The sequence below is a fragment of the Eublepharis macularius genome, chromosome 2 (assembly GCF_028583425.1).
Source record: "Eublepharis macularius isolate TG4126 chromosome 2, MPM_Emac_v1.0, whole genome shotgun sequence".
Lineage (NCBI taxonomy): Eukaryota > Metazoa > Chordata > Lepidosauria > Squamata > Eublepharidae > Eublepharis > Eublepharis macularius.
This window is the reverse complement of record NC_072791.1, coordinates 152,759,668-152,783,456: the sequence shown is the minus strand read 5'-3', so window position 1 is coordinate 152,783,456 and position 23,789 is coordinate 152,759,668. Positions and strand designations below refer to the sequence as shown.

The window sequence follows — 23,789 nt, the reverse complement described above, 5'->3', positions numbered from 1 at the left end:
GCAGAAGGATTTTTGAAAATAGACTCTCACCTTGGAACGATCAGGGTCACAAAAGTCCAATAAAGTATCACAGATGTGATAGCCCAGAGATTTGAGATCCTCATAAGTAAAATGGGAGTTACACTTCTTGCCTGAGAAAAACAAGTTGATACATGGCGCTTGGGTTTTAGCAAATAACTCTCCCACTCTCAGCAGTCAGTGTGAAATAATCCCCCATCAATATATTTATTACTTAAACAGAGATAATAAACTTAACAATTATGCTTTTTCTTCCTCTTTTGCTAACATACTCTTATCTAATTTCCCAGCTGATGCAGAGGGGCTTCCCTAATGTTTTCCTTTTCCCAGGGAAAATGAGACTCTCCACAAAAGGTTGTTCATTTTTTACACAAACAGATCAAACTCAGCACAATAGCAATAATTAAAAACTGCCAAAAGAGGTGGAACACTCCTCCAATATAAGTTTGAAAAGTCCAGAACCAAAATTCTTGATTTCTGAAGCCAACTATGATGGAATTGATAAAAAAGCACCCAAAATCTTTCCAATGCTGGTAAAATTACTGTGCTGTAGGACAGATTTCAAGAGGCAAAGATCAGTATTTGCAGTCTCATACAAAAACTTTGGTAGCCGTTGTGCTGTAGAATCAAAACTCTCTGTGGGCTCTAACAGAATTACCTTTATGTCTTAAGAAACGATCTCACCTAAGAAGGGAGATTTTGATTTTAATGAATGCAGAAATGCATAAGTAACATTGGCTGATTATCTAGAAAGAGGTGGGAAAAACACCAAGTCTTGACATGACATTTTCACAGGCACAGTGAGAATCAAAGTCCTTCCCCTTGGAATGGTACAAATTCTTTCAGCAGATAAGAAAGCATAAGAGCAATTAATCAATCTTAGCAGTTTGGTAATTGTATTGTTAATTTTAATTGCTTTGACACTATGGTCATTAAAATTTAAATGGTCATTTGGAGGGGAGTCATACATGTGTTCACAGAAAATAATAGGAGAATGTGTGCACTTGTTTGCTTGAATACATTCAAACTTGTAAGCTTGATTCATACATAGATGTGTATGTATCTAAAGATATGTGCAAAGTTACATTATCATGGGTTTGAAAATGACCCAAATTTAAGATTTCTTGATATGATTTTTTTCCCCATAAATTGGAACTTTGTAAATTGTTTTGACAATCCATTTATTATGTGGATAGGTCTAGGGAACATAACTGCTGTAGTGGTTAAGAGCGACAGAAGTGGTTAAGAGCAACAAATAACTTGGAGAACTGGGGTTGATTTTCCACTCCTCCACTTGAAGCCAGCTGGGTGACCTTGGGTCAGTCACTGCTCTCTCAGCCCACCTACCTCAAAGGTGTCTGGCAAGGGGATGATAACAACACTGACTTGTTAATTGCTCCGTGTGTGGCATTAATCTGTCCAGAAGAGCAGTATATAAGCACAAGGTTATTATTGTTATTGTTAGTCTTTTTTTCCATCAAGGCCGCAGACAGCTAAAATATTCAACATTTGGTACAGATAGCTGCCAACAACCCCTCTGTCCCCCACTTTTGAGGTAAGGGGGGCTAGCAACCCTACAATCACCTCCAAAGTCCCACATATCCTCCAGTGCTCTGAACCAATCCTTGTAGTTTAAGCATTATGCAAACCTAAGAGATTGCCAGCCAATCAAAGTCCCTGGAACAACACTGGATGGGAGAGGCTGAGGCAGCCTCAGCTTAAGGAAGAAGAAATAATTTTCCCCTAGACAGGGAAATTGCAGCCCTGGATAAGTGCATCAGCTTAGTCAGGTGCTTTATTTTGGTTTTTAGTTAGGATTTGGGGTCAGGTTAGGGAAGGAAACTTATTTCAAGTAAGTAAACAAGCTCACTGTGAAGGGCCCATCAAAACTAACTTTCTGTTAACAGGTTCTATGAGCAAGATCAGGGCCAGTGCCAGAGTTTCTGGCGCCTGCAGCCACGAGCACACGCGCTGTGCGCACGCACACCTCTGACTGCGTGATGACATCACGTCATCACGCAGCGCAAGATGGATGGGGTGGTGCGCGGAAGCTTCTCCGTGCTCCGCATGCCGCCCCAGCAGCTGCTCGCAGCTTCTGCGCCCGGCTGGGGCGTGTGGGGGCGGAGGAGCGCACAGCAGAGCTGGCGTGGCTGGCTGCAGCAATAACTGCAGCCAGCCAGCCCCATGCCGCTGCCACACGCCCCAGCTGGGCACAGAAGCCCCAAGCCGCTGCTGGGGCGGTGCAAGGAGGCTGCTCCGCACGCTGCCCCAGCAGCGGCTCACGGCTTCTGCGCCCAGCTGGGGCGTGTGGGAGTGGAGGAGCGCGCAAGCCAGCCCCATGCCGCCACCTCTGCCAGAGGTGCACGGAGGCTGCGCCCGGCTGGGGCGTGTGGTGGCGGCGGCAGCAGCGGCAGCACAGGGCTGGCTGGCTGCAGCAGTAGCTGCAGCCCAGTCATGCCAGCTTCGCTGCGCGCGCCTCCGCCCCCAACATGTCCTCCGGCGCCCCTCCAGTGCCCTCGCGCCTGAGGCCACCGCCTACCTGGCCTCCATAGGCGCGCCGGCCCTGAGCAAGATGTCTGTGAGGTAAAGATAGGGTTATTAGATTCCAGGTATTGGCTGGAGATCTCCCAGAATTACAGTTGATCTCCAGGCCACCAAAATAAATTTCCATGGAGAAAATTGCTGCTTTGGAGGGTGGACTCTATGGCATTATACCCTGCTGAAGTCCCTCCTCGAACCCCACCCCACCATTCCCGGGCTTCACCTCCAAATCTCCAACCCTAAAAGGAACAGCCTGGAACCTGAGTATAAACCTGTTAGCTGTGGTAAAAAGGTTAGAGTTGAAATTGGAATGCTGAGGAACCTTGTCTGGAGAAAAAGGAATTAAATCTCCTGTCAATTTTTGTGTTTGGTTAACTAAGGCTCAGTGCAACATGGTAACTCACAGAGAGGAAAACATATAACCTCTGGGGAGTGCAGTTGAGAGCTATTGTGCATTCCATATGGATTATTCCATACTAAACCTTTACTGTGTTACACATTAAAATCAAGTAAGGACCACTTAAGTGAGCCACTGAGGTCTATTGTAAATCAATCCCTAGACCCTAGTTCAGGGCTCTTTTCCCCAGCCGCTCAAACAGGTGGTTATCCATCCACTAATTAAAAAAATCATCCCTAGAAAAAAATGGTAATAACCACCACACATTTGATTTATATACCGTGCTTCAGGACAACTTAACACCTACTCAGAGCAGTTTACGAAGTATGTTATTATCCCCACAACAATCACCCTGTGAGATGGGTGGGGCTGAGAGAGCTCTGGAGAGCTGTGACTGACCCAAGGTCACCTAGCTGGCTTCAATGGAGGAGTGGAGAATCAAACCCAGTTCTCTAGAGTCCCATCACTCTTAACCACTACACCAAACTGGCCAATGATGTGGCCAATTATCACTCAGTTTTTAATCTGGCCTTTCTGGGCAAAATGAGAGAGTAGTAGCTGACCAACTCCAGACTTTCTTGGATAACTTTTGCATTCTGAAGCCTTTCCAGTCTAGATTCAGACCAGGGCATGGGACAGTGATGGTATTAGTAGCATTAGTAGATTATCTCCGTCTGAACATAACAAAGGCCATGCCTCCTTATTGCTCCTCCTGGATCTATCTGCAGCCTTTGACAGAGTAGACTATGCCATCCTGTTGAGGCATTCAGAGACAGAAGCGGGCATCAAAGGATGCGCCTTGGACTGTTTTTTCATGGAATGGACTCAAAGGGTTGCTGTCAGAGATCAACTATCTCCAGAATGGGAGCTATCTTGTGGGGTTTTATCCAGGGATAGGGGTCCAAGGGGCTACCTCCCGCCTGCCGTTTCAAGTGCTGCTTACAGCCACTCAAACCCCTAGCAGGCCTCCTGGAAGGATAGCCCTTACCCCTCCTGTTGAGACTCACCGGTCTCTGGGTTCTTTTCCAACCTGGGGGACTCTGCACACACTTGGTCAGACACTCACAGACACAAGGCTTACATAAAAGGTGTTTATTACTTCAGAAGAATGTATGCAAGTAGCAGGAACCACTCTACTAAGGCACAAGCAAAGGGCATTTAAAACAATAAAAGCTTGTCTATTGTAACTATAGCTGACTAACTAAAACATAAAGCTGGCTAACTTAGCATTTCTCTGAGGAAAACTTGAGGCTTATACTCACTAACATACTCCTTAAACTATACCAGGCAGGTCTGGTCGTCAGGCCTGGCATAAGAGCAAAAATCTCCGTCATGCTGATGGAAAAGTAGCCTGGAGCAATCTGAGGGCTGAGAGGAGCCAACATCCCCCTCTCAGATTCCTAGCCAATCAGAGGTGCCGTCAATCAGCGTTGCTAGGCGGGAACTGAGAGGAGTACATGCAGAGATAAGACTCCCTTGTTTCTCAAGGCCCCCTCTCTCGGTAACAGCTTGCAGGTGCAGTTAATTAGCTGAGCCAGACGTTCGGCTCCCAGGATGTTAAGCTAGAACTGGGCCTGTGGAAACTTAGAACCCTGAACCAATACAGGCAATGAACTTAAAGGGGCTCTGCTAGACAGGTTTCACAGGGAACAATTGCATCTCCCATGTTATACAACCTCTATGTAAAGCCTTTAGAACTCATTTGCAGTTATGGAGTTGGATGTCATCAATATGCAGATGACACCCAACTCTATATTCAGGTCCTCACAATATTCAGTAGAAATCTTTGATCACTGCCTGACAAGCCATAGTGAAATGGCTGAAAAATAACAAATTGAAATTGAACCCAGACAAGACTGAAGTGATGCTTGTTGGGAAGGCAGAGATCCTGAAGGACACTGTACACCCCACTTTCGATGGAGTTCGTCTGACCCTTGCAGACTCGGTTAAGAGCCTAGGAGTTATACTAGATCCAGCACTATTACTAGAAAAACAAGTTAAGACAGCCACAAAAAATGCTTTCTTCAACCTCTCCCTAACCTGGAAAATGGCTTCTTACCTCGACCTGGCCAATTTGGCCATCAAGACTTGACTATTGTAATGCCCAATATGTAGGTCTCCCATCTAAATTAACTAGGAGACTCCAATTGGTGCAAAATGCTGCAGCTCAAATGTTATCAGGAGTGAGCAGGAGCATGAACATCACTCCCATCCTGCAGTCACTCCACTGGCTACCTATTAGTTACCATGCTCAGTTCAAGCTATTGGTTATCACTTACAAGCTCTTCACAGCCTTGGTCCAGCATACCTATGGGACCACCTTCCTCCCTATGCTCTCCAAGGCAGCTTTGCTCTTCTGAACAGGGTCTCCTGAAGGTGCCACCCTGCACATGGGTGAAATCAACAGCAGCCCGTACACGGGTCTTCTCTGTGGTGGCCCCTACCCTGTGGAACAGCCTGCCTGAGGAGGTCAGGAGAGCCCCCACTCTATGGCTTTCTGCAAATGATGCAAAACTGAATTATTCAAAAACGCTTTTTACTCAGATAGGAGGGCTGTATTGTAGAGAGGGGGTCTCAGATGCTCCGCTAATGAGTTAGGAACCATTGACTTCACCACTATGTTGTACTGGATTCCTGCTAATGCTATGTCTTTGTGATCTTGTATCTATTTACCCTATGGCATTGTTTATTGAAATGTTCTTGATATTGACTGTACTAATCTCACACTGTGTAATCCGCCACATGAGAATAGTGGACTATAAATGATATAAATAAAAATAATAAATAAATAGAATTATTTTCTGTAAATAAATGCTTATTATTCAGTTTCATCTGCATTTTGTCTGTGAAGTCAAAACAGCTATGTGAAAGAGGTTATACTTACCTCCTAATTAAGTACAACATTATTCTTGTAGGGTCACAAATAACCCTTTGTAAAAAGAAAGCTTACATACTACCAACCAGTTAAATAAAGTGTGTCTCCCCCTTTTTTACTGACTGTAAAGCTGAGGGGGTTTAAACAAATAAAAGGAAAAGCCAGTGTGTGGGATTTGGAGAGCCATAACTCCAGAAGGCAGTTACCTCAGAAATCTTCCTCATCTCTCTTCTCCTTCCCGATCCCATCTTGATTGTTGCCACAATTTCTTCTTACACTACTGTACCCTGGTCATCATTTCCTTATCTTTGAGAGGAGGTAATTAGTTCAGTAGTGGGCAGAGATACTAATAGGTTAAGAATCTTACCTAGTGTTGACCCACTGAATGTGGATTCCATGGTGTAACTATTCATTATTCCCATTCTCCACATCACAATCCGTCCTGTACCTTCTTTATTCTTTTGGACCTTAAATTTACAGCTGTGGAAAGAAAACTGAACAACATTTTGATTAGTCAATTTCAAATTTATTCTTATACCCAGTTAGTCCTCTCTCTTGAAGTATTTGTCAGACTGTCTTCTATTTCCCTTACTATCCAGTGCAATACACTTCTCAGTGGCCTTTTCCACATGGGTTATTTGTACTGGGTTTGATGCTGTTGGGAAGCTTGCTTTTTCCTACTTCTTCACAGCATTGTGGTACATTCATGCACCTCCTGGGGTTTCCTAGGCTTTTCTCCAATCTTTCCCAAACCTAATTTGCTATGAGGTTTTGGGAAATATCTCAGCAAAGCCTGGATGGCTGCCATGTAGGTGGGAAAAGTTACAGTTTCCTGGTCCTGCCCCAGTCTCGTGAGAGCCACCTCCCCAACACACACATTAAATTTAGCTCCAACCAAAAAGACTGGATCCACTATAAAACTTCTACTGACATACCACTTTAATGAAGAAAGTATGGACTTAAAAGATGCAAGTTAGAATGTTTAGACTAGTAAGGAGCAACTCTTTTCAAAAGCACTAACCCAGCTAACTTAGATGAGAGTATCTAGCACAAAGCTCGAATTTGTCTCACATAGAGTACAGAACTGAAAAGGAAAAAGACAATGATGAAAGGAGAATATCTAGCACAAAGCTCGATAGGCCTCACCTTGTCTGGAATATTCTTGCTCAGCATAAAAGGAAAGACCTGTTCATGGAGCAGTTGGTCTGATGCATATTTGTTGTTACAGCCATACATGAAGATATTATTCTTGCGGCTGTGCCCATGGAAGTCACAATACAGAAGAATTTCTCTTTCCTCAAAGACTCTTGGAAAGGATGACACAAGCAAAGAAACCAGAAACCAATTTAATATATAAATGGATGCTCTGCTGTGCTCTGCTTATTTCTCACTTATGTGTAGGAGACAAGCACTCAGACCAAGTTCCATGAAAAATCCAACCTGAGGTGTACCCATGTGCAACTTATGAATCCAGACACAGGCTTAAACAAAACTTCAGTTTATTGATTAACAGAGCGTTGCTAAGCATAAAACACTCAAATTCAGGCAACAGTCAAAAAACCACCTCTCGGTTGCTAGCTAAAATTTGTCTCTCTAAAACACATAAAGCTTGCAATCTAAGCATCTCTGGTTAGCTTTCTTAGCTTGTTGTTTAGCATAGGAGTCTTTTTTCATGCCAGACTGCACGAGGCATACTGAGGTGATGAGGAGCATGGAGCCTGCAGCTTCTCTCTTACATGATAGTACAGGAACAGTATATAGAAAAGAATAGTGAAGAAGGGTCCCAGGTGAGCTGGGAAGCCATCTTTTCAGGTCTTCGACCATCACCCTACTGACCAAGAGCCATCCAGGGTCTAGCTGCTAATAATTGTTTCCAGCTGTGTGAAAACTGGGGAGTGTAGACTGAAACTCTGAAAGCCAGTCTCTCAAGGTTGAAACTCTATGGAACAGAGACTGGCATGTAGGTGTTAAAATCAGCTAAGCCAGCACATTTCTGAGCTAGGCCAGAACCTGGGCCTGCAAGCATTTAACCGAAGTCCAGCCATTCTTACTAAACTCCTGGCCTTAACTAGAAACTTCCATACACAACCCTACTCCCAGAAAGGCCACAGTATCTCTCTTGTCATAGGGTAGAAACTGATGTATGCAACCACAAACCGTATTTATTGGCTTCCGTTTCCTACAGCAGCTCAGAAAATCACTGCCAAGGATCCCTCCAGACAGCACAAGGGTCTGTAGCAAGAAAAAGGAAGCAGCCATAACTCGTAAGATCAAGCTCCATTCATGCAAGAATAAAGAGGCTGATTCCCCCCTCTTGTTGCAGCCCTTGATGAAGCACGGCATACAGTTCTGGAAGGTCCCCTGACCCTCAGCAGTGTTTGGAGGGAAGTAGAGGGGACTCCAGGGAGAAGGGGAAGATTATAAAAATAGCTTCTGTGAACTCATTGCATTCACTGAAGCATTGTACCTAAATCCCCAAAATTCAAAATATTGAACGTTTATTTATTTACTCATATTTATTTATCTCCTGCATCTTAGCCAGTAGCCTAGAGTTGCCAATCTCCAGTTGACAACTGGAATACTCCCAGAATTACAACTGATCTCCAGAATACAGAGAACAGTTTCCTTGGTGAAAATGGCAGTTTTAGAGTGTGTACTCTATGGCAAAACATCTCTGCTGAGCTCCCTTCCCAAGCTCTGCCACCTAAACTCCAGAAATTTCCCAGCATGAAGTTGGCAACCCTATAACACTGGTTTCTAATAAAAACATAATCCACCAAAATGTTAAAACCAAACTTTGCAACACGATATCAGCAGCAGCATTCTAACATCATTTAAAAGTAAGCAAATAGCAAAATACAGCAAATCACAAACAAACCTAAACTATGGTTGTTGTGGATTTTCTGGGCTGTATAGCCATGGTCTTGGCATTGTAGTTCCTGATGTTTCGCCAGCAGCTGTGACCGGCATCTTCAGAGGTGTGGCACCAAAGACAGCAGAGACCCCCTCACCTCTGCAGGAGTATACTGCATACCCTGCAGCTGTGGACAAGTTTACATCGGGACCACACAGCGTAGCATCCAGACAAGAATAAAAGAACATGAAAGACACTGCAGACTTGGCCATCCGGAAAAATCAGCAGTGGCTGAACATAGCCTAACTCAAACAGGACACAGTATCCTATTCCAGGACACTAAAATACTGGACAACACTTCCAACTACTTTGTCAGATTGCACAGGGAAGCCATTGAAATTCATAAGCATAAGCACAATTTCAACAGGAAAGAAGAGACTTTAAGAATGAATAGAGCATGGTTTCCAGTCCTGAAAAACACCAGGCTAACAAAATACTCTACATTCTACAATAGCCCTGCAGAGAAGATTAGCACATCAAGCACCAATCCATATGCAAAAGAACCTCCTCAGGATACAGTGAAGCCTTCCTCCATTAGCATTCCACACCCTGGGAAACTCTTACAGGATGACTCAGCTCAACCCCACCTTCCTGAGTAGATATAAATTACCTGCCAACATCTTCTCTACACTGTGACACTGAGAGATCTTTGTCTTTTGATGCTACATCTCTGAAGATGCCAGCCACAGCTACTGGCAAAAGTCAGGAACTACAATGCCAAGACCACGGCTATACAGCCCAGAAAATCTACAACAACCATCGTTCTCCAGCCGTGAAAGCCTTTGACAATAAACCTAAACTAATCAAACATTTGGGGAAACACTAAAAAGGTCTGCCACTAAAAAGCCTGCCACTAAAAAGATCAAGAAGCAGACAGTGCATTCCAAAGACAGATCATTACCATGGAGGAAGCCTATTTGAGGAAGCCATCCACTTTATTTCTGACGGCAGAGACACCCAAACAAGTCCCCTGAGAAAGATCTTAATTCTTGGGCACATTTGTAGGGGAGCAGGTGACTGCTTTGTGAGAAACCTCATCACCCCATGGGAATGAACAAGACAGTGAAAAACAGGAGATAATGAGGTGACTTCCACAAGAGAAAGCTTGTCCTGCGTGGATGAAAATGGGAGATATAACAGGATCAGACCTATACACTCTGTACAAACACATGAAGAGTCACAATGGAGTCCTTGTATCCTCCCTGCAACCTAGTCCCTTTTTCCAGTCATGGCTCCATAAAATAGCCTAGCACACAAGAGATCCCAAATGTGATCCTTGTCAATGGTCTTGCAGGAGAAAAGGCTACAAAAGTGATACATGTACATCTAAGAAACTGTAATGAGATAGCCAGAATGAGTAGCATAAAGATCAATGCTCCCTGGACGCCAGTCATCTTGCTTCAATAGTAGTTAGTTAATACAAGCCTTCAATTTTGTTGGTATACATTATACAATGACGGGGGAAAGATTCCTAGCCCCAACTCTTGCTCCACCCATTGTTCTCACTTGCATTCACTGTATCTTGCTGTATCTAGGATACTGTTACACTACAGTTGATTCCTTATTCTGGGACCCCTTGTCACAGGCAATTTTCAAAGCAATCCTATCTTGACTAGTACATATCATACAAAGCATTGTGCTATTAGATATAGCTAGGGATGAGCAGATTCCCACAGCTGCATCCCATTTAAAAAACGTACAAATGGTTCCTGCTCCACTCTGAGGAATTCAGAAACAAAGGAATGTCTCTGGATCTTAGAGAAGTACAACAAGAAAGCACTTGTGCAATCTTTAAATTTAAGGAGCTTGGCAAATTACTTCTTCAAGGTTCCCCAAACATCAGAAAAAGCATGGAAGTATATTGCTTCACAGTTGAAATGTATGACATTTTCCCTCAGTGGGGAAAAATGGTTTTAAGAGCCCCAAGCGTGGTTAGAATGTACATCATAAGTTTCTTATCAGGATTTGATCTGATGAGTGGCGACGGTGGCAAAGATACCTAATACAATTGCAAAATCCAGTCTAATCAGACTTCACAACCATCCCTAGAAAGAACATTCAACTCTTTTAAAAGTATGATATAAAGTGAGGGGACTTCTAGACTTTCAAGATCAGCTAGTAGAAACCTGTGAAAAAATTTAGCTTATCCAAGCTAAAATTATTCATACAATATTTTCCGTAACTAGAATTAACAAGTCCTCCCTTTATCAGTTTAACTATAAAGGCTTGACCACATATTCTGTTTCACTGGTGGATAGCTCTCACCTATTGCATGTCTTTTATACCTACTAAGAGAGATTTTAAATAATACAGAGTGGAGTAAAAAAGTGCATATGATTTGTGGTTCTTCTTTATCTACTATAATGTCTAAATTGAGACGGATAACAGTAATTCACCAAGAAAAGCAGAAGAATGACACTTTAGAATATTCCATGAACAACTTTGCAGGGAAATAAGGGATCTTGAGCAATATTTATACTTTTGTATACTTAAAAGTTATGGAAATAGATGATCTGAAATTAATCTACAGATAGCCAAATGGACATAGAGTAACATGTAAATCAGCAGTTATATAACTTTTGGCTTTACCCTGAGCTTACAATGCAAATATCAGTTTTTGGTCTGTTCCCCTAAAGCAGCTGTAATACTTGTTTTTTTAAACACCAGTGAGATTCACACACTATGGTTTGGATCCTATGAATTCATTCCAAGTAAGCCTCCTTTGATCTGTTGCTGGGGCAGTCCTCTGCTATGGTGTGTGCTCCCTCTAATGCTAGGCACTTCTTCATTGCACAAAATTCAGTGTTTTTCAATTACTCTCAAAGTGCCTAATCTAAGTGCCTCACAGCAGAGAACCACAGTGGAACAAAAGGTACAGGATCCAAGGCCATAGTGGTAAAGATGACCCAAAGGACATAGTAACAGTGGCAGAACAAAAGCTGATGAAGCAGGCAACTCCTGTTGTTGCCTCCCAGAGGGATAGTATCAGGGCTCATTTGGAGGGGGAACATGCCAGAACGGCATTCCTGTAGATCTGAAAAGAGGTCATGTGGGTTTTGGCCCCGCCCACATGATTCCTTTTCCTCTCCGCTGCCCGTGTCTTTAGCAGCAGGCAGAGGCTGCACCACCACCACCCCATCACCACCTCCTGGATTCCCTGGTAGGAACCCAGGGGGGGTGGCTACATGGGGGGCGCATGGCCCATTGAGGGCTCTGCAGAGGGGGGTAAGCTGCAGAGGAGGGTATTTTTATTCGTGACTTGTGAGTGAGTGAGTGAGTGAATGAGTGAGCGAGCCAGCTACTGGGGCTGGCTCTCCCAAGGAGGGTAAGCTACTTTAAATTCATTCTGCTGCTTTATTTTCATTTGTGACTCATGAAGAGAGAGAGAGAGAGAGAGAGAGAGAGAGAGAGAGAGAGAGAGAGAGAGAGAGAGAGAGAGAGAGAGAGAGAGAGAGAGAGAGAGAGAGAGAGAGTGTGTGTGTGTGCAAGCCGGGCTACTGGGGCTGGCCCTCCAGAGGAGGGTAAGCTGCTTTGAGTTCATTCTGCTTTATTTTCAGGAAATACCTGGAGATTTTTGGGGAAAGGGGCTTGAGGGGTGGGTGTTGCCTTCTGACACACTTCCTGTGATGGCAGGGGGTGTGGCATATGCTAATGAGATATGCTAATGAGTTCCTGCAGTTCTTTTTCTACGAAATGACCCCTGGATAGTATTGTCCTCATTAACCACTTCCTTTTCTTCCTAAGGCCTACCAGCCTTCCTCCCAAAGGTAATCTAAATTCTGTATCCATATTATTGAAAATTAAACATATGTACATCAGCTATTCTATTGGAAAACAGCTCCAACATATTTGTTCACTACTGTGTTTTTCAAATAGGGCATGCGTTTTCTTTTGTTTGTGTGCATCTCACACACACTACTCTACAACACTAAGTTGCAATTAATGCAATCCTTCATCACTCACCTCTTGATCATTGCCCGAGTGTGCCAAATGCAAGGAAAAGATTCTTTTAATACTGTCTTGTAGTTCCTGTTCAAGTCCCTTCCTGCCAGTGAGCAACGGTAGTTCCCAACAATTACCCCATCAGGGTTTAGCATGGGCACAACCTTGAATATGAAGAGATCTCGGAGGAGCTGAGCATCAAGAGAATCACTTAAGATGAAATCTAGGAAACCTCTCATCACCCAAGAACTATTTGTCTCCCCAGGATGGACCCTGGCACTTAACACAACAGCTTTCTTTGCAGCAGCAGCAACGGCACTCTTGGATGGATTGGTAATGGTGAGGAGGTATACTGTGTTCCCAGCTAGACTGTTGCACAGAGGACGAAGTTTGCAATACTGAGAACGGAGTGGATCATTTACTAAAGTCAAGAGGTAGTGCTGCAAGTCAGAATATGTGTAGGGATAGAAATGAGCAAAGTAACATGTGTCACGGCTGTATGGAAAACATACTGTCCAGGTGAGGCAATACAATGTCTGACCATCCTTTGTGTTATATTTATAATATCTGATATCACTACCCTCTCTTCTCCAACCAATACCATTACATTCAGCATCCTTCTGAGAGTATAGGAGAGGCTTCATCCCCATGCTGTAGAGACTCTTAGACTTCATCAGATTGACAATAGTGAAGCGATAGGTGACATCATTCCTGGTATTTTGAACTTGAAAGTAGAACCATTGTGTATGCTTGCTGGTATAAAGATCTGTTCGCAATGTGAGCTCATATTCATACTCGCCCCTGAAATGCAGCAATTGGGAAAGGAAAAATGCTTAGAAAGCCAACAGTAATTTTCCCCTTCAGAAGAAACACACAACATACAATCAAACATGCATTCTAGACAGGTTTACTTCATCAAATGGGGGAGCAGCTGCAGTACACTGGGTCATCTATTTTGAAGTCACTTCAGAGAATTTTATTTATTTATCTATTTATTATTTATTTATTTATGACATTTATGGGCCACCTTTCTCACTGAGACTCAAGGTGGATTACATAGTGTGAGATTAGTACAATCGGTAGTAAGGACAAGGGCAGGCATTTCCATACAGCATCAAGTACACTGACGAGACATTGACTATCTTGACTAGAAATGCTCCCTGCATTAACAACTAAGAAGTTCTTCCAATACTGTAGCCTGCTAGAATACGTGTGGTAATAAACTTTGTTTTAACCCAGAAGTTCTTAAGCCTGAAAACCATGTTTGCTCACAGATGTATCTTAACAACAAGTGCTCATTGTGAAGACATTGAATTGGATATGATGTAAGGCTCACGAAGAGACAGCACTAAAATGGAGACTATCCTCTCTGTCCTTTACAGCTCCAACTTGTTTACTACATAGACCTAACAGATTTCCTGGAAGAAGATATTTGCATCTATCTTTTGAACTTCCACAGTCCATACCTATGATGCAGTCTCCCACTCCCCATTATCTTCCCAGACTAAGAAAACTTAGACAGTGGGTGGACACTCTGACTAGGAGAGGGTTTGCTTGGATAGTGTGTAAATAGAATTATGTTATCAGTCAATGGCTCTGCACACCAATTAACTTGCTAGGATAGAGTGGGCATAGACAGAGATGACAAGCTACAAAATTCTTCAGACTAAAATTCCATCAAATAGCCTTAGGTTGCAGAAAGATTTGCATTTCCTATAATACAAAGCAGCTGGAGCAAGTATACAACTTACAATGACACAATTCAAATGGTTAATTCAAAGGAATGCACATATTATTTTTAGAATCTTCCTAGTAAATCTTCCACACCAATTTTTAAATTCTGTAGAATAACAGTTTAGGGAGTTAGGCATGAGAATAACTGAAATGCAAATTCACAGGAAAATCTGCACATGTACTCATAGTTCACACACACCTATATAGAAAGTCCCCCACCCCTGGGAAGGCCATCAAGAAAAAATAGGTGACTATCTTCGGTAATAATAATAGCAAATCTTCATATAGAACCTTTTCATGGAGGTCATTTTACATTCAGGGTTATCATTCTTTTGGGTAAATACATTCTAATTAAATATTACTTTTACGCATTCTCACAAACCCACTGGTCAGCAAATTTCTGTTTAATAATAAATTAATGCTGTTTAGTAAAAACAAAGGTTAAAGCAATTCTGTCCTCAGAGCATCCAAATATTCTATCTAGCCTTCTTATCCATCTATAAACTCTTTTTATTAATGAGTACTCAATACAAGTACTAATGCACAAACATTGACAAAATGTTCAGTGATATCAGCAAACTAGCATTTACAATTTAGTGATGCTGGGAATAAAATTTGGATTTAATAAAAGGAGGTGCATAGACATAGTTGGTCAAGTTGCTCACAACTGCAAGAATATTTGGAATAATGTGTTGCATTTAGACATAAATGGGCTAAAATACTCAAAAAGATTGTAATAATGAAAGCTATTTGTCAAAAACTGCACTAGGTGGAAAAGATGCCCTTGAAGATTGAAGGCATTTATAATAGACACACTAACTCTTAAAGACAATCTCCATGTAAACATGCCAATATACAAGATAAATAAAAGATCAAGAGAATTGTCAACTGACCGCCCTAGGTCTTAGTCTAAAAAAATTTCATCCTCTTTTGGCTCCAGATTACTGCTGTAAAATTTTCAACCCACATACAGTTTTCCAGCTTCCCTTACTCACACCCTGACAGCTTTCTGGAGGTTCCCACTCTCAAAGCGTGATTCAAACAACAATTTAGTATCTTCTGGACCACTTAAGCTCATTGTAGCTGATTTCATGGGCTCTTCTGACCCTCCAACTCGGGAACCGGTGAAAAAGGTACCCTTGGTGGCTGCAGAAGAAGAGGCAAAACTGTCTAAAAAGCATTGCAGATTTTGTATCCCTATCCTGCAAAATCCCTGATTTGGCCCTTCTACACTCTATATTGGTTGGGAAACAATGAAGGCATTGTATATCTTAAAGGCATTGTATATCAGTTGATTAATAAGATGACATCAAAGGGGCTAGTTTTGCTATTTTCTAAGAAGCAGGTATAGTTAGAAACACTGTACACCAAGTTGCTTTCTCCTTGGCTGGGACAAGGCAGAGAGGGTAGCTGTCTCTCTATGTGTTTTACAATGAAAAGTATTTGGAAAAGTCTGCAAATATGACTGAAAAAAAGGAGAAGGACTTGCTTAAACCTTTTCCTGTGAGCGCCCCCCCCCCCAATCACATCCATGCTTCACAGACTACTTCTTCACCCGCATAGTGAAAGATTCAGGGGAAAAGAAATCAGGTTAAAACAAACGGAGTTTGAGTACAAAAATAAATGGAGTAACATCTCTGCCATCTGAAAATTTTCACAGTTTCTTTTCTTTAGAAATAAACAAAATCGTCAGATGGATTTCAGGATTGCCAGCTCCAGGCTGAGAAATTCTTGGGGGATTGGGAATGAGCCTGGAGAGGGTGAATTTGGGGAGAGGAGGGACCTCAGTGGGGTATAATGCGATACAGTCTACTCTCCAAAGCAGCCATTTTCTCCAGAGGATCTGATCTCTATTGTCTGGAGATCAGTTGTAATTTCAGGAGATCTCCAGCTACCACCTGGAGGATGGCAATCTGAGGTAACTTACATTTGTCTGCTCTCACAAAAATTCCTAATAATGGAGTTATTAGGCAAAGGGTCGTGTTAGACATGTGCTGAGAGTTCTATGTTCAAACTTAATTCCAAGACATACAGAAGATTGATTTGGATTGAGACTGTAATGTGTGGAGACAAGGGGCTTAAGACTCCCCCCATGCCATTCTCTTGACCAGAAATGAACCTAGGAATCCACTATTTGCCTCAATGAGGAAATTTATGGATACCTTATCAGAATGTATGTGCAGCACATTAGTACATGTAAACTTCACCAACAGAGCAAATAGTAGCTCCTTGGGATCATTTCAGGTTGAGAAAATGGCACAAGGTGGACGGTTTAAGCTCCCACGGCAAATTAAACCACTGTACCCCTTTGAATTGTTTCAACGTAGAACTGCCAGCACAAATCTGATGGGACACAGAGTGGACATATAAACAACATAATGTGTAGTTAAGACTACAGACTTACAGAGATAGTTTAATGCAAGCAACTGAAGATTCAAAGAATACCACTTGGTGACAAATAATTTAAATTAGGTAAAAAAAAATATAGAAATATTGCCATACATTTTGGGCTTTTCTCTTCACTGTAGGGGGAAGACAGTATTTTTAGAACAGCAAATCTGGTTTGCATTCAACACATTATAAACTTTTCCTACCTACTTATGTAAATTCACAGCAAAAGTCAGCAGGATGGTTTCCCATCTAAGTACTAACCAAGGCCAACCCTGCATAACTGCTATGATATGATGAGATCAGGTAAGCCTGGGCCATCCAGGTTAAGATGTCACTAAGGTATTTCTCCCCAAAGCCCAGAGCTGTTTTGTAAAGTTGCAGGGTTTAAATAAAAGTGAAAGTATATATAAATGGGCATGTGCTACTTTACAGCATTTCATTTTCTGGTATGTAGATGTGCAAGTGAAGACAGGGCCACACTGGGTGAAGGGTACTGTGACCACTATTTAAACAGTACATTTGTCTTTCACCACAGTGTATGGAAGTTGCCAGTTAAGGCCAGGGTCTTAGTAAGAATGGCTGAACTTTGGTTCAGTTGTGAGTGGTTGCAGGCTCTGGCCTAACCTAAAATGCGCTGGCTAAGCTGATCAACAACACCTGCAAGTGGTCTCTGGGCTCCCAAGTGATTTGAACTTGAAGGCCCATCTCAGAGAGTGTCTTACTGTCCTCCCTAGATGTTCTCACAGCAGTAATGCTAATTAGCAGCTTGGCCCTGATTGGTTCCTTAGTTGCCTGGTGATGCACTGAGTTCTAAGAAAAGATGGCTTCACAGTACATACAACAACAACCCTTCTCTATTCTTTCCACCTTGGCATGCCTGACCAACTAGGCACGGAGAGGGCACACACTCCACCAGATGGGTAAGATGAACAACTAATGGATTCACCACAGATGCTTGAAGGTAGTAAGCTCTTTAAGTTTTTAGATAGGAGTGCTTTATGCTTTGCAACACTCCTTAAAGCTAATAAAATATATTTTAATTAAGCTGAGTCTGGAGGTCATGACTTGAACATGGGAACAAGTGGGCACAAACACAGAGACTGGAAAGCTGAGGTCTTGGGAAGGTAAAGCTTTCAGTCTCAAACTATAAGATAGTCCATCTCACCTGCCTGTATGCTGGAGTGGCTGTGATCAGTGCCCAAAGTTAGGATGTTTGGGGATGGCTATCAATGTAATACAGAACACATATTTTTTTAAAAGGAAGAAATTCTGAGGATTAAAGTGTTGATATGACCACTGTTCTGTGGAAGATATCAGTTCTTTGAGCTGATATGAATCAAACGTTCTAGCAGTGAAGAGGGGTCACACCCAGCCTGGATTGTGCATTCCACCTCTTTCATGACTTCTTCTAACTTATTTACCCTTACTCCCTGCACCCTCTCCCACCTCCCCTCATCACCTATATATCTCTGGCTACTTTCTTCATACCCTCTATGCATCTGATGAAGAGAGCTGTTGCTCTCGAAAGCTTATACCTCAATAAAGTTGGTTAGTCTTAAAGGTGCTACTGGACTCTTTACTATTTAGCAGTGAAGAGCAACTGATTCTGGATTTGTACATCAAAAATACACAGAAAATTAAATCTAGATTTTCTGTTTAAAACAACAACAATAAATTTAAACTGAAAATCACAACATTATACATCTTCATCCTCAAAAATACTATTCCTTAGCACATAATTTAGAATCTAACAATAACATATAAACACGTATGAAAAGGCTACACTCAGGTGGAAACAAGGGGGCAGAAAGTTCTTTGAAGATTTTTCTTGTAGCAGTTCTAACTTATCAACAGTGGCAGATAAGATCTCTAACAAGCAATGTAGTAGAATCAAGAGAATTACTCCTGGAAATGTTACAGATATTTGCAGGTTAAATCATTCATTTGCAATTAACATTAATCCAAGAGACAGGACTGAAAATCAGGCTATTTTCACATTCTAGAGGCCTACTTTGTCCTTACTTACCCCCATCCCCCATCCAATTGATATTACATACTACATATTTTGTTAATTGTTTAATCTCAGACTGTGGGTGCCAGTACCTGGATCTATGTAGTAGACAACAGTTCCACAATCATCTCCCATTACTTCTGGTGTTATTTCTTTTCCTGTTGGCTCATAGAAAGGTTCTGGTTCAGCAGGAACCCACTCTAGCAAAAAACACAATAACATACATTTATTTTGGTATGACAAGGCATATAAGTGACAGAATTTGTTAAGAAATTACTAAAACTGGAAACCTATGCAACAGTTTATATACCGTAAAATAGCTTGGCCCTGGTTAAATAGAGGAGACAACATATTTATTAAAAGACAAATTTTCATGAGAAAAAAATAAACGGACTTCCTCAGGGATCAATTCTCTTGGGAACTGTTTTTACAAGAATTTTATTTAGATATCAGGGTGACAGAAATAGGGTATGATAAAATGTGCAGCGATAGAGTTATGATATTAATACACAGAAGTTTCACAAGATGAATCAGATGACTTCATAAACTAGAAAGTTAAATATTGAACAACATTAATGTAACTAAGTTTACATGTGGGGAGAGCAAACACCCATGTACTGCGTTCTCAAACATAACACTATCCATGTTTTATGTTTTGCCTGCTTTTAAAAACATACATATTGATTTCCTCATCAGAAAAAGCAAGGTGTAAAATGGCCTTCTTGAAATCCAAATTGTGCTAGAACAGATTTAAGCAAGAATCTCTGCTTTGCTTTTTTCTATAAAGTAGAAAAAGGTTTTGTTTGATTATGAAAGAACTTTGAAAAACAGATTATATTCCATACTTCAGTATCAATCCAAGAGGCACTTAAATGTGCAGTCTCTTTTCAGAGTGGATCTATATTAATGAAAAGTAAGAGCTCTCCAGCCACAGCTCCAGCACAGCCAGTAGTTTTTATAACAAAATATCATCTATGCTAATCATTACATTTCAACCCATAACTCAGATTACCAATGTGGTGGATCCGATTCTGGATTACTTCACACTCTACTGGCCAGAGCGGAGCCAAAAGCGAATCCCTATAGTTGGAAAGAGAAAAAAGGTTCCGAGGTTCTCGTAAGCGCAGAACGCCAGGATCCTCTGGATGGTCAAGTGTAATTTGTTTGCTTTTAAGAAGTGCTTTCTCCACCATAAATGAGCCTGCAAAAAAAGAAAAGGAAGAAAGAAAAAGAAAAATAGCATAGTGATATTCACTTTTTAGCAGGTTTTCAGGAAGCATGCTGCTACGAGGAATAAAGCACACACATTTCTCTCTCTGTAGGGTAATCCTCTGTGGGGCTTTCAGCTTACTTACAGAGTAGCTTCTTGTCCTCATGAAGTTCCGAGTCAATCCTCTTTTGGAAGTTGCCTGGGTTCAACATGTATTGAGAGCTCTTCTTCCAGTTTTCAAAAGGCAAAGTGGAGTTCTGAAGAGGCTGTTCATCACCTAAGAAGAAAATTACCACTACTGTTGCTATTACTGCTGTGGAAATCTTCTCTTGAACCATCTGAATCTAACCTAAACAAATACCAGTGAACGTCCATTACTTCATCCATAATTCTGGCTGTGAGCCACTACACTGACACAACAAATATTCAATAAACAAAACAACTAAAATTGTGTTGGCAGGAACAAATGTTCATACATCAGTATCATATAAATGTAAGCTGCACAAGAAAGACTATGTTATATATATATATATATATATATATATATATATATATATATATATATATATATATATATATATATATATATATATATATAATGCAACATGAGATTAGATAAAGACATCAGTGCTGTGAGCCTAAACATACTTAGAAGAAAACTATTAAAATGAATGAGATTTGTTTCAAAGTAAAAATTATTAGGGCTGAGGTGTAATGGAAAAGGTGGTGCTTTATTTTCTCCAACACTACATTATAAGTACAGTTTTGATATTTTTCCTGATGAACAAATGCAGAGATTTTTTAAAAAAATTATTACAAGGTTGGTAATGTTTCTTTCACACACTTGAATTAGGCTGCAGTGCTCCTCCGAACTGCTCAAGAGAAAAAAAAATGAATGAACTGTTATTGCAAGCCCAGAAAAACCACACGAGTAGGAAGCAATTGCCAATTAACAAATTCAAAGAGTCAAAGGCATATATTAAATACAAATTATCTTCATATATAGTCAAAATTTCTCATATAGTCAACATAATATTGCAAGGTAAATTTCAAACAATTACAGTATCATGATGGTGCAACACAAATACAGTCAGGAAGAACATCCCACAGGTACGCTTCCATGAAAGATTACAAAGTAAGTTGTAAAAAAGTCCTTTTTATAATCAATTGCAGTGCTCCACCATACAAAAAGCCAATAAGTAATGTCAGTTTCAAGCACCAACCAGTCAATTATCCCATGCAGAAGTCAAGTGAATTACTGTCGGTGTCCTTACTTTTTGTACGGTGGATGTTCTTTCAACCCTGATGAGGTCATCTGATGAAACACCGGAGTCAAGCTGGTGCGGTGTGTAGGGTGATCTGACGTGCCTTTGGCTTTCACCGGTTCCACATGAAAAATAAGCACTACACTTGATTATAAAAAGGACTTTTTTACAATTTACCTTGTAATCTTTCATGGAAGCTTACCTGTGGGATGTTCTTCCTGACTGTATTTGTGTTGCACCATCATGATACTGTAATTGTTTGAAATTTACCTTGCAATATTATGTTGACTATGTGAGAAATTTTGACTACATATGAAGATAATTTGTATTTAATATATGCCTTTGACTTCTTGAATTTGTTAATTGGCAATTGCTTCCTACTCGTGTGTTTTCACTTTCTAGCTGTTGATTTTGAGTAGGTACCTCCCTTTGTTGCTGGTCAGAAAAACCACATGACAAGGAAGAACAACTTGTTATAAAATTCAACAGGTGGAAAAGACTAATCACGCTGGAATCTATGTTCTTACCTCTGAAATAGCCATAATACTGGAGATGCTGATACATGAATCTTTCATAGGGATCTTTAAGAAGCTATACAGGAAAAAGGAAAGGTGAGAAAGGCAGCATGTTCTACTTAGGGTCTCATTTAATAAAGACTTCTCTTGGTACTAGCACAAAATGAAGTAATAAAACATCTAAAGACAAACCCCGATATCTTGATCTCAAAATACAGCCAATGAGTCAAAGTTTCCTTGTTGGTATCACCTGTACTGAAAACCTCACATTCCATCTCTCACCTCCAAAAGTCTTACCCCCCCCTTCAAACACCCCGTTAGAGTTTATTAATCAATCCAGCAATAAACTACAGATAACCCTCAGTGATGGCAAATGATTCCCCAGCGAGTCTTGAATTTTATACTGACCTGACCTTCAACCGCTGGGTCTGCTGGGCACATGTTGCTGAGTCCGATGGCTCTTTCTGCTGCCTCCTAAAGAGAACCAGAATGGGAAGAAAGTCATAGAAAGAGGAAAGTAATAAACAGTATCCTTTGCCTTCGGAAGCAGGAAGGCCAAGATCTTATTGTTTCTTATAGAACCTCCAAAACAATATCAGGACTCGGGGCAGAGCGGGGGAGCTGAGACAAAAGGAGGGATGGGTGTTGCTTAAAATTAAGCAAAAGGAGCGAGGAGAGGAAGGAAAGAAAGGAGTTAAAGACGTTACAGAAACTTGTGAGCCATCCTTTACAGGCAATGCTTTCTAAGTTAAAAACAGTATTCTACCTAAAGCAAACTCTTCTTCTGGTCTGGGCGTTTCCAACAGGAAAGCCTTCTCTATGGCGACAGCTTTTGTCACTCACAACAAAACACCCTCCTGCGCGCAAGCGATTCGCGCTTGCTTCATTTTCACAACCGACCGCCTGCGCCAGTGGCTCATGGAGTCCTCCCGCAGCAACAAGTCTGAGCGAACAATTTCCGCGTAGTCTCGTAGGGGGGGCAGCTGACCGCCGCGAGGAGCAGCGACAGGCCCGGCTTCCTCTGCGAAGCTCTCGCTGCCCCTCAACTGCCCGTGAGCCGCTTGGCCCTACGAAGCCTCCCCTCCTCGCCTCCTTTTACGCGCCCAGAAGGAGCGCGGTATCCTAGCAACCAGCCACGCCAGAGCCTAGAGACCGCCGGAGCGGCTGGCGGTGGCTTTCATTGGCCCTCAGAGAAGAGTGGCAGGAGTCACTCAAGCCGGAAAGGGCAAGAGTAGCGGAGCCTCAGCTGGGGTCCCGATTCCGGTCTTCGCTTTTGGCGTGTAGAAACAAACGCCCGAAGCGTGCACAGACGGAAAACGGCAGTGGAGGCTTGCCCAGATTTTGTGCCCTCCCCGTACAACACAAACACGTGAGCAGTTTTTCAAGATTTCTGAAACATGCATTGACCTATGACCTGCCTCCCAATGGGAGAAGTAGCTTCTGCAGACGTTTGCATTAAACCCCTTATTGAAAAAGTACAAGGTACGGACCTTTCCCCTTGGGATAAGAACCTCTTTCCCACCGCCAACATTTTCCTGTAAGTTGCACCACCGCTTTCTAAATAAAAGCTTTCGTGTGCTCTACTGGGAAAAAATTTAAAACTATGTTTCCATTTAAGTTAAAACTGTAAATCAGCTCCACACTATTCATCTTCATTTCTAGTTATTGAAGACTACATTCCTCTCATTACGTAATCAAGACTTTTATCTCTACAACCAAGAAGCCTCTCTTCCACACCTGTACATCGAATTATAGAACAGTAGGAAGAGATAACATAGGACAAGGACTTGGCTATCTTGCTGTGGATAACCAGTGTGTGAGATGAACCAATAATGAAAAAGGCCACACAAACCTCTCTCTTCTCTCCTCACTCACCCCACTCCAAGTCTAGTTTCAAGTTCTGGATACATAATAGTGCAGCAAATAACACCACCACTGAAGATTGAAAATTTGTGAGATCTGATTTCATTTGTCAA

The 23,789-nt window shown here is 41.7% G+C and overlaps 1 protein-coding gene across 2 annotated transcripts in view; it reads right to left on the bottom strand.

The window, feature by feature from the left end:
* The window catches only part of AGBL2 (AGBL carboxypeptidase 2), a 57,683-nt gene extending 34,895 nt beyond the window's left edge, over nucleotides 1-22,788 (bottom strand). Inside the window, exons 1-11 of one of the 2 annotated variants that reach the window (XM_054972826.1) lie at nucleotides 22,580-22,788; nucleotides 22,222-22,287; nucleotides 21,826-21,889; nucleotides 20,179-20,310; nucleotides 19,836-20,024; nucleotides 18,916-19,023; nucleotides 15,417-15,567; nucleotides 12,709-13,488; nucleotides 6,978-7,137; nucleotides 6,199-6,325; nucleotides 31-131 (exon numbers count right to left, since the gene is read on the bottom strand). In XM_054972826.1, coding sequence (XP_054828801.1) covers nucleotides 31-131; nucleotides 6,199-6,325; nucleotides 6,978-7,137; nucleotides 12,709-13,488; nucleotides 15,417-15,567; nucleotides 18,916-19,023; nucleotides 19,836-20,024; nucleotides 20,179-20,310; nucleotides 21,826-21,889; nucleotides 22,222-22,254 — 1,845 coding nt within the window. In that variant the 5' untranslated portion in view covers nucleotides 22,255-22,287; nucleotides 22,580-22,788. Of the gene's footprint in view, nucleotides 1-30; nucleotides 132-6,198; nucleotides 6,326-6,977; nucleotides 7,138-12,708; nucleotides 13,489-15,416; nucleotides 15,568-18,915; nucleotides 19,024-19,835; nucleotides 20,025-20,178; nucleotides 20,311-21,825; nucleotides 21,890-22,221; nucleotides 22,532-22,579 lie in introns of those variants that run through there. The other variant, XM_054972827.1, reaches the window with a different exon arrangement.
* Between the last annotated feature and the right edge of the window lie 1,001 nt (nucleotides 22,789-23,789).